Source organism: Lissotriton vulgaris, chromosome 6 (genome assembly GCF_964263255.1).
Source record: "Lissotriton vulgaris chromosome 6, aLisVul1.2, whole genome shotgun sequence".
Lineage (NCBI taxonomy): Eukaryota > Metazoa > Chordata > Amphibia > Caudata > Salamandridae > Lissotriton > Lissotriton vulgaris.
The window spans coordinates 1,283,559,599-1,283,580,105 of record NC_141694.1 but is presented as its reverse complement, the minus strand read 5'-3'; the positions used below and the strand labels follow the sequence as shown (position 1 = coordinate 1,283,580,105).

The window sequence follows — 20,507 nt, the reverse complement described above, 5'->3', positions numbered from 1 at the left end:
TCCGACACAAGTTCAGCCTCTTCGATCACCTCTACAGCTTGGCTTTCCCCCTCTATGGCTTCTCCATTTTCCGCTGGATTTTCATCCGAGAGAGGAGCTGTTTCTTCTAGAGGTGTTGGCACTCTTCGAGTGTGTGAAGCGTGTATCCAATCTGGCAGGCCTCCACACTTCACCGCAGTATTCGTGACAAGTATGACTTGAAATGGTCCTCGCCAACGCACATCTAAGCAGTTCTTCCTGACATGCTTCTTCACCAAGACCCAGTCTCCCGGACTCAGGTCATGGCACAAATCTTGTGCTGATGGAACCTCTGCAGCCTGGACCTGGAGGGACACAGAATTAATGGCATCAGATAGTCCCTTGCAGTAGTCCAAGATCAAGTCGTCTGTGATGTTCAATAACGCTGCAGTTGGTACCGATGGCAATCTCATAGCTCTCCCCATTAGCACTTCATGTGGAGAGAGACCTGTTTTTCTATCTGGTGTGCTACGTATGCTCATAAGAACTACTGGAAGTGCGTCTGGCCAATTCAGGGACGTTGATGAACAAACTTTGGCAATTCTGGACTTAATTGTGCTGTTGATTTGCTCTACAATCCCTGAAGCTTCTGGTCGATAGCTGCAGTGTAACTTCTGATCGATACTCAAAGCTGAGCACAACATCTTCACTATTTCGCTGTTGAAATGAGTTCCTCTGTCCGATTCCAAAGAGGATGGCACCCCAAACCTCGGTATTAACTCTCTAAGTAACAGTTTTGCTACTGTAAGTGTATCGCATCTACGTGTAGGGTAAGCCTCAACCCATCTAGAAAATATGCAGACAATCACTAAAACATATCTGAGTTTGTTACATGGAGGCATTTCTATAAAATCAATCTGCATCCTATTGAAAGGCCCCCCAGACCTCCCAATGTGACTCAATGTAACTGGTGTTCTCTTTCCCACGTTTAGTTGCTGACAGATCGCACATCGCTGACATACTGCTTCTGCCGCTACTCTAAACTTGGGATTAAACCACGTTTGTCTGAATACTCTCACCATGGCATCTCTACCTATGTGTGCTGATCCATGCAATTTCCTTGCCATTGGACTAACAAATTCATTTGGTAAAACTGCTCTCCCATCAGCAGAAACCCAAAAATTCATCTCGCTCTTTACGCAACCCGCTGTTTCCCAACTCTTTTTCTCATCATCTGGTGCATTCTCTTGAACACTCCTTAACTCATCCCACGTATCTACAGTGTCTAACAACATGGTCAATTCAGTTCTTTCCTGTACTCCCCCCACTTTCACATCAGTGTGAGAATATCCTTGCTCTGCGCAATAGCGCGCTACTTCATCCGCATAGCGATTGCCCTGCGACACAAAGTCTACATTCTTCGTGTGCGCAGCACATTTGACAACCGCAATAGCTGTCGGGCCTTGCAATGCATCTAACAATAGTCTCACGAATTCTCCATTCCTAATGGGAGAACCTGAGGAGGTCATGTAACCTCTTTGAGACCATAGTTGCCCGTAATCGTGAACTACCCCGAAACCATACTGGCTATCGGTGTATATGGTGACTCGAATTTTGTTACCTGCTAAACAGGCACGCGTCAAAGCAACAATTTCAGCTACCTGAGCGGAGTGTACTCCTTCCAGGCAAGCGGCTTCTACAACTCTGGTAATCGTGCAAACTGCATAAGCTGCTCTCAGCTGACCAATATCGTCTCTTACGCATGAACCATCAACAAAGAAAATTTCATCTGGGTCAGTCAATGGCTCATCTACGATATCGGGTCTTGGTTTGGTGCATAGTTCAGTCACATCAAGGCAGTCATGGTCTGTACAATTTTCATCGTCCACCTCATTTGGAAGTGGCATCAACGTTGCAGGATTCAAGACGGAGCATCTTTTTAGGGTCACATTCTCGGCAGCCAGTATGACCTGCTCGTAGCGTGTGAGCCTGCTATTCGTCAGATGCTGAGTCTTAGTCCTGGTCATTAACAATTCCACAGAATGCGGTACGTACACCACTAACTGATGTCCCATTACCACACTTTCCGATCTTTCAATGCTGACACCCGTTGCAGCAACGGATTTGAGACATCCGGGCAACGCTGCGGCTACTGGATCTAATGTAGCCGAAAAATACGCTACTGGCCTACGCGCATCTCCATGAATCTGAGCTAATACTGCTAAAGCGCATCCCTCTCTTTCGCAGCAGTAAAGCAAAAATGGTTTGGTGTAATCAGGCATTCCCAAAGCCGGGGCGCGACATAAGTCCTCCCTCAGCTGCAAAAACGCCATCAAACAATCTTTGTCCCATGGTACCGGATCACTCACTCCTTTGTGCGTCAGTTGTAATAGCGGTTTTGCCTTCAGTGAGAAGTTGGCTATCCACTGTCGACAATAACCGACCATGCCTAGAAACATCCTGACCTCTCTTTGGGTTGTAGGCGCGTTCATTTTCATAATCGCCTCTATTCTGTCTGGAGACACCTTCCGTTTTCCCTTTTCAATCCTGTGGCCCAAGTATTGCACTTCAGTCTGACAATATTGCAATTTACTTGGAGACACCTTGTGCCCGTTCTCGGCCAAGTGATTTAACAAGGTGATGGTGTCTATTCTGCAAGCTTCCTCTGTTTCTGACGCAACTAGGAGGTCGTCTATGTACTGGACTAGAACTGAGTTCTTGGGCAGTACTAGACTTTCAAGATTTCTCTTTAAAAGCTGGTTAAAAATCGATGGGCTTTCTGTATACCCCGGAGGGATACGACACCATGTTAAAACGCGATCTTCCAGCTTAAAAGCGAAAAGATACTGGCTCTCTTCATCTAAAGGTATCGAAAAGAAAGCCTGGCACAAATCTATCACTGTAAACCATTCAGCTTGGAACGGTATCTGAAACAATATCACTGATGGATTTGGTACCACTGGACAACATGAGACAACAATATTATTAATCTTTCGAAGATCCTGCACTATTCTGTATTTTCCACTAGGTTTCTGTAAACCCATAATCGGGGAGTTACATGGACTACCCACGATCTCCTTCAGTATTCCCTGTTTAATCATGGATTCGATCACAGGCTTTATTCCTGCAATCGTCTCCGGTGTCAACTTGTACTGTGGCGTTCTTGGATACTCAGCATTGAGTCTTACCAGGATCTTTACTGGTTCTACCCCCTTGATTAATCCTATCTCTTCTCCAGTAAAATCCCACACCTCAGCTGACACTTTCTCCCTCAAATCTTGTGGAAGCTCCTCCACTGTTAGGGTAGGATATAGTTCCACACATTCCTGCGAGTTGACAACTTTAAAATCGGCATCCTCATCATTGGTCTGCACTTCTACTCCTTCAGGTGTGCAATGTATTGTGCAATTCAATTTACACAATAGATCTCTTCCTAGCAAACACACCGGGCTAGAATCACAGATCACAAACTGATGTTCGTCACTGTAATTCCCTATCTTCACTGACACTGGTTCTGTCAAAGGATTCGTCATTCTCTTGTTTGCGACTCCTACCACCTGAATCGTCTCTCCTGATATCGGCAGACCTGGGACTACCGCTGATCTCAACGTGGATCTAGTGGCTCCCGTATCCACCAAAAAGGTCGTAGGACATCCAGCTACTTCAGCTTCTACGTATGGTCCTCTCTGATCTACTTCCAGGGCTGCTCCTAAAGTACAGTCTTCTTCCTTATTCACTCGTTGCCCTGTAAGAGGATCAACGTAGTAGCATTCTTCTCCCCCTACGAACAATGGCATTTGTCTATAGGTTTTCCCTCCATTTGCAATGCGAGGCGGTTGAGGAAACGGGGCTCGAGGAGTCTGAGTCCCCCCTTTGATAAAATTTCCCTTGGGGACTGCAGTTCCTTTAACCACGTTATGCCGAACCTCTTCCTCCTCCTGTTCTAATTCCCCTGTCTCAATATTGTAAGGACACTCGCGTCTCCAATGTCCCACCTCGTTACACTGATGACACCTTGTTGTCCTTTTCAGTGTCGCGATATCCATTCTTGGTCTCGGTCTTTCTTCCTCATCTCTGCTCTGGTTATTCTGTTTCTTTGCTTGCGTTCCTATTCCCTGTTGCCGCTGTCCACCCTTTCCGGCTGCTTGCATCTGCACTAACATCAGCTTTTCCTTAAGCTTCTTTGCCTTGGTATCTATCTCATCGCTACAGTACCTTGCATACCTCAGAATCTCGTCTAAAGGTTTGTTCTGCCAGCAAATGAAATGCTGTTGGATCATCAGGCTTATCTCTGGTCTCAGTCCGAGAACAAACTTCGACACAAACTGTCCTATGTCTTTAGGATCCATTACGTCTAATCCACTGTACTGCTTAAATGCTTTTAGTAATCTTTCATAGAACTCGTGGACTGTCTCTTTGGGCTCCTGAGTTGTTCGATCTATCTTAACCCAGTCTATATCCTGCACCGGCACTTTCTCTTTTAGCCATGTTATTACCCTCTCGTATTTTTCCATAACTCTGTCTGATGGACCGCCTGTTTGTGTATCTCTCTGAGGCTCACAGGTGGGCCATTCAATACTGAGTTTACATGCCGTCCACAAATCTCCGGGTACCACGATATCGAACAATGTGTTCAAATCGATCCACAGTACCTTAGAGATCTTCACGAATCTCTCTACCTGCTTGTACCACTCCACGGGATTTTCTCTAAGCTTCGGGAAGGAATTAGTGAATGCCGCTAAATCCCCCCTACTCCATGGTACATGCACATAGTTTCCGTTCGCGATTTCTCGCAAAGGGAAAGCTTCCATTCGCATTAGGTCTGTATCCTGAGACCTCACAAGTGTACTCCGTCTGACAGATCCCCTCTTGGACCATTTTTCCTCCCATCTATCCAGGGACCCGTTGCAGAATCTAATGGGGTACTCCGACTCACTGGTGCTAATCTCTGTCTTTGAGGATTCATCGCGTTATTCCTATTCTCCATCTCTGCCCTTTCCCTGTCCCATCGTGCCTGTTCCTCCTGCTGGACCCCTTCTGGGTTGTAGATTGACACTATAGGGCCTATGGTAACAGGTACTTGCAAAGCGTCTGGCATTTGGTACGACCTTGCACATTGCGTCTCTGGTGCCTTCTGGACCACGAATCTTCCCACTACTCTCTGTTCGGAACTAGCTTGGGGTATTTCCTCACTCTTGTTGGAGTCCCACTCTGTTACTGGGATCGATTTATATTCCCCCCATCTAGCTCCGTCCCCTTGCTGTAATATGGGACTTGCGGATTCACCGCTATATGGAGGTGGTCTCTCTGTTAACAGCCTCTCTATCAGATCCTCCTCCGTTTCGCTATCCTCGTCTTCTTCTTCTAGAGGTTTCTTTTCTCCCGTAGCTTCTATCATTGTGAACAGTTTGTCTGCTTCTATCTTTTGCACCCTCCATTTCTTAGCTTCTTCATCCCATTTAGCATCCTGTAATGCTTTTACTGATCGTCTCACTCTCTCTTGACGCCTCTTTACGCCTTTTGCGTGTGCTGCTCTAAACCATGCACTAAGAGCTTCGAATTGTGTTGGCCTCGGTAGAGGTCTCGTTGCAAGCATTACCGCTTTCAATTGGTTCAACACGTCTAGTTTAAACGTTCCGAATCTCGGAAACGTCAGTTCCTTTTCCCCTTCTGTTAGCCTATTCCACTCGGAGATCCACATTATCGAGTGTAAGCCTACATTTACTGCCATATGATAAGCTGGTGTGCCTTCTGGTGGAGCTTCTTCTCCAGCATATAAGTTTCTTCTGTTTCTCCTAAAGATTTTTCTTAAACCCTTAAAGCACTTCATTTTTGGTAATCTACGATTTCCCTTTATTAATTCTCTTCCTTGATTACGTCCCGATGACAACTTGCACCAATCCCTGTGCGACTCTCGCTAGTCAGCCTATCCCAACTCGGTTCTATGCTAACCGACCAATCCCAGCGCGGCTCTACGCTGACGTCACTCGTTCCTTTCTGCAGCGATTTCCGTCGTTTCTCAACTCGTCTCACGATCTCACATGCGTTTCATTCATACGCCGAAAAATGACTACTTCCGTCCAAGCGATCACTTTTCTCTGACTGTACGGCCACAGTCTATCTGTAATTGCTACCTCAACTGGCGAGACGTCTTCCCTCACGGTCAGGCGCTTGCCTCAACTGATAGGTTACTTACACACAGTAAACGTACGACCAGCATGCGTTTACTCATACACTCACTCAAATGCTCCCCCTATCATCGGTCTGCGGGCGATCAATGGTACCTCATGACCCCCTTTAAACGGTAGACAAATTACTCTGGGTGTTCGATACACCCGAACCACTTAAGTCCTCTGGACATAAGATTTTATCCGGTTGCGCGCGCTCACAACCTTCCCTCAATCACACTACAGGCATTCAACTCCGCTTGACATTACAACACAGGAACAACATAAAACACCGCAATCTTACAACGCATGACCCTTATACTCACTCTTGACCGATTCTGCTGCTTTTTCTCTCGACGCACCGTCAGCACCTTCTTCGGCAGGGATTCTTCTTCTGGTCGTCGATGACTAGGGACCTTGGGGTAAACTAAACCTGGCCTAGGTCGTCTTCCTCAAGAAGATAACCATCATACTCTGCTACCAACTGCGGGGAATGAGATTTTGGTATCAATTTATGATCGAATTAATAATTTATCTCATTCGTTAATTTTGGACCGCTAGTATCTGTCGTTGAGTAAAAGACAAACCCCACACAGATTTAGTTAAACCCCATTAACTGAAGCCACTCTGAAGAACCACTTACAACTGATAAAGTTTTATAATTTTTATATAAAAGTCAGATTTATATGCAAATACAATCCTCTCAGTATAAACCTCAAAGTATACAAAGAATACAAAATCAATTCCAAAATCAGCAATTTAAAGTTTCGATGTAAAGTGGTTCCTTTGCGTCATCTACAGAAAGAGAAAAATAATCAAGTTAAATCTGTCCCTACTCTAAACTAGGTGACATCCCTAATTCGCAAGTTCCTTCCCTAAAAAGGTGTCAGCAGTTTGACTTCCAAAGAAGTTCAAACTCTCTTAGCCTCTAAAGGTAACTTAAGTTTCAGAAGCAGTACCCTATCTGCCTACCCATCCGCTCTTCTAGGGGTCCTCGGCCTACTGCTCCCTTGCGCTCCGATCTCTCTCAGCGCATCTGCTCAAGGCATCTACCCTTCTTCGCTCTGAGCTCTTGCTTTCGCCTTCGCTATCTTATCCCCGGGGTGCTGTCCCTAAAATACACAATCACAGTGTGGGTGAAACGCCCCTTGACGCCCACCACGGACTTTCCCCGTTGATGTCATCTTCTAGCTTTTTCCATGACTTCATCTCTTCGCGTCGTCCGTTAGGTTGACCCTTCTCCTTAGATGTCATCTTCATCTTCTTGTTGATGACTTTAATCGACACTTTCCAGATCAGAAGTCAAATGACCTTAAACAAGACTTTAACCTATAACTATTTCTTAACCTTACTAGATCCTGTGAATGGTCATTCAAAAACAAGGTTCAAATTCCAATCGCCTCCTCTCATGTTTAGGCAATAAACTTCGTTCGACATTTGTCACCTTAAATCTAACAAATGCTAGACTCTTCGGCTCGCACCTTCAAGTGAAGACTATACACGACTCCTGTGAGCCCACTAAATTACCCACAGCAGACTACACTCTTGCGAACCCTTGGTCAGTCAGGTTATAATCACAAATGACCTAAAGTCTTGCAACATTCCTACGACTTCTTTTACACAGTATAACCTTTAGCATACATTTATATTTGCTCGCGTCTAGCAAATCCTTTACTCATGTGTGAATACATCTTTCCTAATACAAATACGTAGAATATAACTTTAATACATGGAATATAATCTACATAGAATATAAACTCTATACATAGAACACAGCTTTCACACAGAATATAAGTTATATTCCCATTGATTACATCGTTATGCGTGTACTCCTTGCGCATTTCTCCATGTTACATTTCTCGCCGTTTCTACATTTTAAGTTACACACGTTCTTTTGTTCGTAAACATTTCTACACATTAGCCCACTACGTATACGGACCTTCTATCTCTAATACATTCTAAAGTGAATACAGCTACATTTATTTCTTATACCACGTTGTCCCTTCTGTTGAACTTCATGCTATAGATGTCAACTTTACATTCGACATACATTTCATTCCTACGTTTACACGATATGCTTCTAAATATGGCCTATACATAATTCCTATTCAAATTTGCGCTCTCTCAGCTTTTAGGCTGGATCTGATAGATTTGCCCAGGAACACTGCCTCCTAGCTCCTGGAGAACATTTTGCTCCCAAGACTTGGGCTAGTTGCGCTAGTGGAGTGAGATATACATTAAATAGTGTAGGGCTCAAGGCTGAACCTTGTGGCACTCCCTCTGACAGTTCCTGAGATTCCGACGAGAAGGGAGGGATCCAGACCTCTTGTCCTCTGCCCACCAGACAGTCCAAGTCTTAACCAACTAATCTGATGGATTGGCAATGCACTAGGAGTTCGGCATGGGGTACCGAATCAAAGGCAACTTGTAGAGCTAAGAAAATCAGCTCAGCCTTCCCCTTGCATTAAAGCGCCTCTGATATTATCAGCAACTCCCACCCCCATATGCAATGTCTCCATACTAAAGTTGGGTCTAAAGCCAGATTGACTCAGATGGAACAAATGATTAATTACCAACTACTGGGAGAGCTGCTGGTTTGCATGTTTTTCCAATACTTTTGAGAGAGCTGATAGAAGTGATATGGGTCTGTAATTAGACTGCTTTCTCTGGGGTCTGACTGAGGTTTCCTAAGCAGGGGTAGGATATTAGCCGGCTTTCAGGAATGGGGAACTGTTGCTGTAGACAGTGATTCGTTCATCAGTTTGTTAGCAAAGGGGTTAATGATACTTGCACCTAATGCTATTAAGTTGGGAGGGCAGGTATCAGCTGGAGATCCTGATTTAAAGCTACATATCTGTTAACGACTCCTTAAGGGAGATGTGTTCAATCCTGGAGAGAGTCACTTTAGATGTGGTAGCTATACTAAGATGCATTACTTCCAACATAACTTCTTCGGACTGAGAACAGGAGGCAAGGCTGGCTTGGATGCTCGAGATCTTATTATGCAAATAGAACGCCAGCTGCGTCCACCGTTAAGCTGAAGGCTGTTGAAGTCTCAAACAGGCCTGAGGGGGAATAATGCTTTTAGCTACTTTAAGGGTTTCTCTGGATTTATTTCCTGCCCTCTTCCTTACAAATAAGCCTTCTTTACTATTTTGACTTCCATGTAGTATTTCTTTAAGGCCTCTTTGTATAAAGTCTTGTCATTAGGGTTGTAGTGTTTCCTCCATTTCTAGGATTTTGCATTGTTTCCACCTCTGAGAATATCTGTGTACCAGGGGATAGATGACTTGGCTCTGTACGGTGTTTGATGAACTACTGGTGCAAGCTTATAGATAGTATCACAAATCCAGCTGTCCAAAAGACAAGTACCATTTTCCACAACACCCGAGAAGTAGGGAGCACTGTCCTTCAGGGACCTAGTGAGCTGCCTCGATTGAACGCTATGAAAAGTTCTGAAAGTGCAAGAAATTTTAACTACTGAGAACGCATAGAATGTGGACTCTTTCTTCATGCCCCCCCCTGCAATGGAAGGTTTTAGGTGCCTGAGGAATAAAAGGAGTAAGGATCAATTAAAATTTGTCAGTTACAGGGTAACTCATTTGGCCACACAATAAAACTCAGAGTTGATTAATGGTATTAAGTTTGGATTTATGGACCTATTATAAATTGAAAGCCAAGCTGATATAAATCAGTCGCAAAAGAATAGTATAAAAATACAGAATCATTAAAGGATATCCGATGCAATGGAAAAATGGATCCTCAATAAATGAAATTAAGTGAGGAATTCAATAGTCGCTATACACAGAATAACAAATACAGTCTGACGTATAGATTCAAATGTTGATCCTCTTGCCTATAAATGAGGCTTCCGATGAAGGCCTACTAAACCCTATTCTACCAGGGAATCAGAGAAACCTTATTAAATCGGAGAAGCAGAAAAAGGTGTCAGCATAGTAGAACGTCTGTTGAAATTCCCTAAGGTAAAATATTTTGTATAGCATAAAGCCACAAAACAGAGCTGTCGCAGAGAAGTCTGTACCTCTAAGAATCTAAAGAGGTATCTGAAAAAAGCTAGAGCGCAATGTCCAATTATACCCACTAAAAGAACCATTGACAATGTCAGGTCACATGTCTAATTATTTATCATCTGCAAGAAACAATCTTGGCAACTACACTCAAGATTTCTTTCCTTTGGTCTACACATTCAAACGTCTTTGGATTCCTCTTGTCTCCTTATTCCACTTGGACAGAAGTCCTCTTTTCTTTGTTAAATCTTTTTATCCTTGCCAAGAAATACTCTTTCAAGCTTCATTATCTCTTTAACACAATGTGGTTTTTTTTAACCACTTGACTGCTGGCCCGTTTCCGCCCCTGTGCTGTAAACAAATGAACAGGGGCGGGCCATGACGAACCCCAGCCGTCATCAGCACACGAGCACCGTAGTGCATGACGGCTGGGGTTCGTCATCAGCATGCAAGGGGTTAACCATGAGCTAATGCAGATGCACCTCTATAGGAGAGAAACATTGCATCCAAAGCGAGCATCTACAGTAAATCTAAACATTGCAAAATCCAAAAGCTTAAAGCCTTTGGTCAATTTTAGTATGACAAGCATGTTCAAATTCATGATTACAGATAGATAAACAGTTACAATATAAGTGAAGAGCACTATTCAAATGGATACATTTTCTGCTATAAAATTAATGGAGAGCATTATTTGAAGAAATATGTGAACATATAAGAAACAATATAATTCAAACCTCACAGATGTGGATATATGTGAGAACTGCAACCTGTTGTTACTGTAAAGGAGATGTTAATATACACACTCATATAAACATTGAGATTACACTATAGATGCACTTTCTGTAACTGTTCAAACATGATTGGGACATAAAGGACCCCCTACTAATAATCAAAGCTCCCAAGGCAGGGAAAATATATTGTCATTTGTCTTGATTGGCTCTCCTTAAATTACTAAATTTCAAAGTTAAAAAGTAGGCTGCCTTGGGTCTTCATTTACAATATACTGTTCTAGTGCACTACATCATATTAATAAGGTTACATCACAAGGGTACATAAGGCCATATGTACACACACATATATGTTGCCTAATTAAACATGAAAGGGTGGAGCCAAAACTATGCTGCTCCACTACCAATGGTTGTCTTTTTTCTACAGCCAGCCAATCAAACGTGATCAAGTTGTGGTCAGACTAGACATTAGAAATAGGTTCACCTACTTAAAACATATCATTGGAGAAGATTTGGTCCGGCACATGACCTGCTTGATGAGTTGAGCTGAACACAAATTGAGTAATTTCCAGGGGAGGACATAATTTCAAGGAGGGATACCACCTCACTATCTTCTGTTTTATCCATGTGAAGGGTAAGATCCCCCAATATTGTAAAACAAGCACATCTTAATGCCAAATGTGACACGCCATTGCCCAGGGAAAGAGAAAGGGAGCCACAGGGCCCGGAGCTCTGTATGTTTGAAACTTAGCCATCGATTGGTTGTGCAATAGTGTGAGGAAGAAACCAGGTGCCTCAGATCCTTCCACATCTTCAATGGGAATCTCTAGGCAATTGAAGCTTTGTCTGTAAACCACAGCTATCCCCCTTGACAAATATCCTGTAATGTGGGTTTCTTCTAGACAGTTTCCCTTGGTTTACTCTGCTGTGTCGAATTATTTTAGGTCAAAAAAACAAACAGAAAGGAAAATGTTTAGATGGTGTCTTTGTACAGTTCTCCAAATGCCTTGTCAATCTTGTATTGGTAATACTGCATATGTGGCTAGTATACTCAGCACTGTCTATGACTTCAAAAGGTTTATTTATTGCATTCACACTTCTTCCTGAAAAGGGTTCAGTCACTGCTGTGCTATAGTTCAATGACACTACAAGCAATTTATGAGCACAGGAGACTCAAAGGGACTGATTTAGAGTTTGGCAGATGTGTATTTTCTCCGTCAAGGGTGATGGAGTAAAGTTCTCCATCACACTGAGGGCATACCTGCTCAATTTTGAAATGTCTGCTGGCCCAGCAGATAACTCTTGCTTTTACAGAAACCATTGTCTTGAGATTCCTGTAAATTGCAGTTTGAACACAACCATATGCAAATCAGTCTTGGTCCTGCTCCCCAAGGGAACAGTTTAGCCTGAACTGCCAGGCCAGGTCCTCCTTGGACCGAAAAAACAAAAATCAAAGCAATGGATTTAACCCAAACTCTGTGACTGGGGGTGAATGTTTGACAATGTTCAGCATACCCTCCATCATCTTTTTGTGTTGCTATAGTCGCTCCTAATTGGAAAGGGTATGTCCAGACGTGGGTCCTGTGCTCACTATGCCACTGGATGCAAGCTAGCCTCGCTGAAGAGAGATTATACCTCGAAACCGGTCTCAGGATGCTTGTTTTCCAGTCCAGGAAGAATCTGGCCTGGCAGTTCGAGCTGGACTGTTCCCGTGGGGAGCAGGGTCAAGATTGATTCACATATGGCTGGGTCTAAACTGGGGTGGTATGGTGAGCAAAAAAACAAGGATTTAACCCACATCTTTTTGTGGTGCAATAATCCAACGACACTACTAGGCAATGGCGAGCACAAAAGACTTTAAGAGCCTGATTTAGAGTTTGGCAGATGGTTAGTTACTCCATTGGGCGGTAGAGGAAAGTTCTCCATCGCACTGAGGGAGTAATCGTCCACCAAATTTCGAGATGTCTGCTGTCCCAGCAGACAATTCTTCCATTTACAGGAACCACTGGCATGGAGATTCCTGTAAATACACTGAAAGTTTAAGTGATGGCTCCATCAGCATGACAGAGTTGTGTGGCATTCTTTAAATGTTTTTTTTATTTTCAAAAAGAAAATCCCAAAGTGGAATTTTCTTTTTGAAATAAAAACAACAAATGAACCTCTTACTATGGGAGTTTTCTGTATTCATTTCTTGGTCCAGGCCTATGAGATCTAGAGATGAAGCTATAATGTCCTGGGTTTATTATGCTCTTCTTTAGCAGCAGTCTGTTCTATAATGGAGTCTTTAGAGTGGATGAGAATCTCAGACACCTAAAACTAAAGAGATCTGAGATATTTCAGTTTCCTTAGATCTCCCTAGTATGTGTTGAAGTCTTACAAGAAATATATTTTTACCCTGGGTATCATGGTTAGAAATTTAAAAAACCGCTCCTTAAAAGTGATGTTGTCACCCAGAGGTGGTAGCTAATATGTAATCTAGTGGGAATTTGCTACATTCTTTTGAGTTCTAGTGAAAGACATTTAATTCTTGTAAATTAGCAGTTGTTTCATTTTGCTGTTTGATGGAATATTTGTATATAAATTAAGTAAACTTTTGTGATTTATTTAGTGCAATTTATTTGTCATAGAGCTGTATGCTCTGAATGATGTTTTGTCTTTGTTAGGGGTGGTGATACTGATTCTGCAATTGTGAGGATAATAGTTACTTCTTGATCTGCAGCAGATTCTAAACAAGATGAATACCTATACCCACAACATTCACTGGGACCTCTGTAAGATCGGTTGTTGGCTCAGCAGGAGTCTGCTAAATAAAGTGTGAAAATGGTTCTAAGGTGAAGGAATTGGGCAGATGTACATAGTGTGAGAAGGAAAGGGATTTGATGGTGTTAAGAGGCGAGGGGCCTAGAAACAAACTCCATGGGTGAGAGAGAGGCTACTATCAGTAAAGGATAATCCAGAAAACGTTCTGGGTGATTCACAATATCTTGCATTTACTGAGTTTTTAATTCGAGGTGCCTCTTATATTCACCTTTTTATATATTCTCCTATCACCCTTTATATCAATGTTAACTAACCCCTAAATATTGCCATTTTGCCAAAAGCCATACTCTTGCGTTTCCTGCTAATGGACGTGTATTGATAAGGCTAAAAAGAAAGTATGGAGAACTATGAGTTAAAAAGTTGGTTGAATTGGAAGATAACCAACATTTGGTGTTTTTGTTTTGCAATTTTGTATTGTGGTTCTTTTTGCCATTAGTCTAATCGTTGTTACTGTAAATATGGTTGATTTGCATGAACTAAATACAGCCATGTAGTTCTAAATTTACCCTTTGAGTTAATTACCTCTTTGCCACCCACAGGTTACCTGGTTTACAGTGCCTCTTATGATGACTATTTAAGGAACAAGTGGTCTACAAGGCCAGCAGGGGGAACAAATTTCCCCATTGAGAATCTGAAGCCAAACACCAGGTAAGATTTCTTGAAGTGATTATGATGCAGTAACACTAATCTTTGTAGTGGTTCTCAAACAGTTAAAAATGGAATACAAATCAGATAAATTAACAAAAACACTTTGTAGTTAACCACAAGCAGGTTGCCTATCAAAGAGAGTATGCTTACCAGTAGAAAGGTATTTATCATTCTGAAACTGGTCAGAAAATGTATATCATGTCATCCAGTAAACAGTGACTTCAGCAATGTCAATTTTGACTAAAACCTCTATTTTATCTCAATAAATCTAATCATGCAGTTAAGATTGACTAGTGGTGGGGCACATTTGGACATTAATTAAGGATTACTAAGTGATGGGTCAAATCTGAGTAAGCATAATGCTGATAAAGATATTTCTTGCAATATGGTGTCTATTTTTGGCATGAGACTGCCCCCCTCTATGTAATACTTTTACTGGTTTCTTGACTTAATTTGACCACACTTGGAACAGTGATTCCCATACTTGGTGTAATGATTATACCCACATCCTGCTGGCAATTCCAGGCCTTTTCTTTAAATTAGTACTGCTGTTATCTGAGGCAGCAGCCTTCACGATTGGTGTAACCTGTCTGCATCACCCACCCATTGACTCATTAATATATTCCTGCACTCAAAATTCTTCCAGATAGCCATTAATACTCTCACCTATTCAACGATTCACCCAACTAGGAGCTCACTTACTCTATACTTCTCCTATTACTCTATCTTTTACTCATTCATCCATCCATGCACTCACTCATCTATCTAGCTGTTGGTTTAATGTCACATTCACCCACACTTGACAATATGTTTTCTTGGATATGCATTTGAACTACAACCATATCTTCCTATTATCTCTATGCTTTTCTTAAAACACAGAGAGATCAAGCTACGAAGGCGATATGATCTCTAAGATGGATTCTTTCCACGTGTATTGCTTCTAGGTGTACTGCCTCGGGAGGGGTTTAATTGTGTCGTCCACAAATCATAACCACTATGCTGTTGTCCAACAATTACATCCTCAGCAGTGTCTGAGTCTATGCTTCTATTTTCATGTACTTGTTTTAAGGATCATCATGGGATGCTGACATTATAGCATTATCTGTATCACGTTCTTCTATTTAATTTTAGAGCCAACTTTTATATCAAGGCTTCGGGTTTGCCAATAGACAGGAGCCAAAGAATGTGCTCAGGGAGCTATTTTTTATTCAGTCTGAATGATAGCCTCCAAAAAGCACTCACCCGACAGGCAACATATTCAAGAAAACTGATGATATTTCTGTCCCGTTGCTGTTTGCCATATTTCAATACCATTGCTGTCAGTGACGTTCTGGTACCTGGGGGCACTTTTTTTCTAGAACAGAGCGAAGCACAAAGTCAGTAGTTTGTCGAAAATCTGTAAAAGATACAAAAAACATATCTGATTATTCCTACCTGCCAACTCACACAGTGCTGCTGTGTGACACCAGGGCCGGACTGGCCGTTGCGGGCACCGGGCAATCCCCCGGTGTATCGCAAGGGTGGGGGACAGTTTTGGGCTCCTGGGGGCCAATTTTGTTACAGGGTCGTTTTTGCAGCATAGCTGCAACATCGGCCCTGTAATAAAATCAACTGAAAACCAGCCCCGGCAAAGAGCTCGGTGGCACCCCCAGCCCAACCCATGTTGACACACAATATTGGCTCCCATCCAATGTCTCCTGGTGAGGAGCCAATATCACACGGTGCAGACAAAACGATCTGAAAACCACTGTAAATAGTCGTTTTCCGGCTCGCTTTCAGAGGCTTTAAACTGCCGACATCCAGTAAGGGGTGTGAAAACACCTCAGGACATCAGCAACAGCCTCACCAAGTGTTTGTTTGGGTGAAGGGGAGTTGGGGGCAGTGTGGGGTTCAAAAGTGCCTCATGGGTACTTCTCGGCACAAAGCCCCTCCCCTCTTCACACAATGACATTGCTCTTCAAGTTGGCAGGTATGGGATATTATATGTGGATATTAGCGTGCACTGTAACCCTTTCATATGGATATTCATGGATGTTTCTTGAGAATACAAAGATGATTTTTATCACCCAGGATTTTCCTGAGCATTTTCAGGTAGTTTGCATTGCGGTAAAGTGTTATCTATCTGGAATATTTGTGAGGGAATGGGAAATTGCTATTCTCATTTTTTTATAGTCTTTTACTTGTTCTAACACAGGGACCGATGTAGAGTTTGAAGGACTGGGTACTCCATCTCACATACACAGAGCTTGGTCAGTCTGATTGGGGGTGTGAGCTTCAGATTTTCAAGTAATCCTGCTGCCACGAAATGTTAAAATACATTATACGACAAGTAAGGTGGATGAGATGGGTTTAAGGGACAGCCGGAATGGAGAGGAATGCAAATTAATATGAGTACTAAGTGAGAGAAAGACAATATTTTGGCAAATATTTTTAAAAAATTAGGACTTTCGATACAGAGACGAGAGAGAGTGTGTGCATGCAAAAATCCCACGTGAAATCTGACAGACACCTCACCCAACCCGACTGAAAGCACCTATACCCAACTATTCATCAGAAAATACATTTGTTAGAGGGGTATAACACCCCAAACACCCCTCCTGAAGCTATGTCCCCTCACAAACATGATGGAATTCTCTGCCTGCCTGCCAGCCAAACCCTTGGTTTGCATGTTAAATTACAAGTCAAAGCAAACTGACAGGTTTTTGATGGTAGAGCCCCTGCTAGCTAAGCCATTGGAAATCTAAATGCACAGAGATTAGTGCCAGGCCGGTGGTGATCTCTTAAGCTGGCAAGTGACTGTCCAGCTAGGAAGAGGAGTGGACCTCCACCACCCTGACTTATGGCAGGATGCCCTCCAGGGTCTAAATCAGACATATAATATATTATCGGGTGTTGATAAAGAGTTCGACAGCTCCACTAGTGCACCTGATAAGTGCCTTTACTAATGTAGCTATGATAATGCCCCACTTCTTGACTGCCAAGTCAGCTCTGGACTTATCAGGGTACTAGTATGCCTTTGATGCACCAGAGTACAGATTTAGCAAGCTACTTAGTAAAGATGAAAAAGTTCCCAGTGGTTAAGGAGAAATATAGGTCCTGCTATGTGACCCTGGAAAGAGGGGATTGGTTCAGCAAAACATCACTCCTATTTCAGCATTCTTCTTTCTCCTGATCATGTGTGCGGCTTCACTGTCATCCTGGCACTGACACTTGTTTAAAGGATTGGTGGTCCTGATTCATAGTTTTTATGATGTTGCTAAATTTAGTTATCTTCACCTAAACTTTACTGTTGGAATAAATCAGGGATTATGGTCCGTAAACAAGCAGAGTAACTTCAGAAAATCACAAGTTCCATTCTCTTCTGCAACTGGACAGATATTGTGAGCTAGAGACATTTACCTTTCCTATTCGTGATTCATTCATCCGGGATAGGGAGGACTGTCTACATCTACCTAATAATGCTTGGATGACATACCTGTAGTGTATTGTACTCCTAAATTACCTTTCCATCACCACAGTCATTAGCGATGAGGTGCATCACACTTGTGAGATAGACACATTAGGATAAATCCACCCTTTATATGTGCTGTGGAGAGGCTGTCAATCTTAGAACCCTTCTGAGTGTACCCAGCCACCCCTGGACCAGGGCTCCAGGAGAAGAGAGGGCTGGGAGGAATGGAAGGATGGGTTGTAGAGAGAAAGAGCTGTAGTAGGGTATAACATTGATTATAGTGAGTAGTTTGGGCACACACTCCATGGTCGTCTTCTTCATCTGATTCCTTACAATTGAGGATTGCCAAAGCCGGATGTCTGCAGTACGTAGCAGCACAAAGCACAATCTAGGCAAATGGATCATTGTCCTGCCATTTCTTTTAATACTGCTATCACCACCACAATATCACTTTCAGTGATTTTGATAAAGCCCCCTATTTACAAGACCAGAGTAAATAGGAGGTAGCTCTTTATTTCTCCTATTTCTTCCTGTTTCCATGTGTGCTGACTTGGGCAACACACAAACAAAGAGCAAATTGCCTATGATTTTTTATGTGCAGGCTGGAAGGTCCCTCTTCCTTCACATTTACAGACATTTAGATGTCATTTTTCAACTTCTATGTGTGTTGCATTAAGCAGCAACATAGAAGTCACAAAATGGCATTTAAAATTTGTTTATGTGCAGGAAGGGGGACCTTCCAGCACACAAAAAATCTTTCCCTCAACACTGGCACCCTCGCACAAGGGTGCAAGGGTGCCTGTGTTGGCGCTAGGCAGCTTAATTTAGAGCCAGTGCAGGGGGAAACGCAGGGCGGCCCCATATTCTAGTAAATATGGTGCAGCCCTGCATTCCTAAAGTGACAAAGCGTGTCATTAGCCTTCTTGGCTTAGTGGCACATTTCGCCATTTTATTGTAAATATCCCCACATGGTGTCATGGTGCAGGTCTCTTTTATGGCCTCCTTTATGCTGGTGCTTACCTATCAAAAGTACATTAGGTGCAACAGCACTGGGACCCTAGGCTTAGGGTACTAGGTCCCCACTGCACCACATCCAGGAGGAAGTTGACATCGCATGCCAGGCATTAACGTTTGTCACTATGATTAATTTTCCCTGCTACGTTTGATGTGTGCACTCGCTCTATTTCAAGAAACATTTACATCCAGGTGGATGTCAATTGCAGAGAACAGTCTTATTATGCGGACTCTGCATCTGGTGGGCAGCTGGCCAGCCATCTGGGCCTGGAGGCTGCAGCACCCCCCCCCCCCCCCCCCCCACCGATGCAATCTACATATAATCACTAGTATCCTAATCCACTTGTAACAATTAAAGTCTAATTACACATTTGCTATTATTTTAAAAGAGATAATGGAGGAGGAGGGGCATGGTGGGGGGTAGCAATCTATGGATTACAGGTAAGTAAACAAATAAATAAATAAAACAAATTGTGTTGTGCGCACTGCATCCCCAAACGCTATGCAGTGCACGCAACGAAATTTGTTTTATTTATTTATTTGTTTACTTTCAGTGATATTGTGATGGCGATAGGGGCCTCGCCTTATTTACAAGGCAGGTTTAAGCCACTTAACGTGGCTTAACACTGCCTTGTAAATAAGGCACCCTTTCACGCTTTATTTAGCGTGAAAGGGGAAAGCAATGGGCGTTCTACCACAACACCCATTGATTTTGATAAAGCCCCCTATTTACAAGACCAGAGTAAATAGGAGGTAGCTATTTATTTCTCCTATTTCTTCCTGTTTCCATGTGTGCTGACTTGAGCAACACACAAACAAAGAGCAAATTGCCTATGAATGTTCATGTGCAGGCTGGAAGGTCCCTCTTCCTTCACATTTACAGACATTTAGATGTAATTTTTCAACTTCTATGTGTGTTGCATTAAGCAGCAACATAGAAGTCACAAAATGGCATTTAAAAATTGTTTATGCGCAGGAAGGGGGACCTTCCAGCCCACAAAAAATCTTTCCCTCAACACTGGCACCCTCGCCCAATGGTGCAAGGGGGCCTGCGTTGGCGCTAAGCAGCTAAATATAGAGCCAGTGCAGGGGGAAACGCAGGGCTGCACCATATTCTAGTAAATATGGTGCATTCCTGCATTTCTAAAGTGACGAAGCGTGTTGTTAGCCTTCTTGGCTTAGTGGCACATTTCGCCATTTTATTGTAAATATGCCCCATGGTGTCATGGTGCAGGTCTCTTTTATGGCCTCCGTTATGCTGGTGCGTACCTATCAAAAGTACATTAGGTGCAACAGCACTGGAACACTAGGCTTAGGGTACTAGGGCCCCACTGCACCCCATTTGATGTTTTTCACTACCTAAAAAGTGGATGGCCGGTGCCTACATTTCTCAGGTATTTCAAGCCGAAGTTCCAGCCTCAGAAGTGAAGCCCACTTTATTAGTAAAGATGCAAATGTGGAAGATGGAGGCAGGGGAATTATAATTTTAACTTTGAGGAGTAATACCTTAACTACCAGCTAAATCGGAATGGTGCACCGTCACCTATGTTCGGTAGCGGTCAGTGGTGGGAGTAGCTGCCGGGCGGTGATGTGGGGAGGGGCAGGGTGAGGGGTAGCAATCTATGGATTCCAGAGGATTACAGGTAAGTAAACAAATAAATAAATAAAACGAATTTTGTTGCGTGCACTGCAT

The 20,507-nt window shown here is 43.0% G+C and overlaps 1 protein-coding gene across 2 annotated transcripts in view; it reads left to right on the top strand.

Annotated features, from left to right (window-relative positions):
* FNDC1 (fibronectin type III domain containing 1) overlaps positions 1–20,507 on the top strand; it is a 1,121,378-nt gene that overhangs the window by 797,977 nt on the left and 302,894 nt on the right. For both annotated transcript variants that reach the window (XR_015296657.1, XM_086927416.1), the window contains exon 15: positions 14,241–14,349. Coding sequence is in view for 1 of the 2 variants with exons in the window: in XM_086927416.1 (XP_086783542.1) it covers positions 14,241–14,349 (109 nt within the window). In the remaining variant the exon portion in view is untranslated. The remainder of the gene's footprint in view (positions 1–14,240; positions 14,350–20,507) is intronic.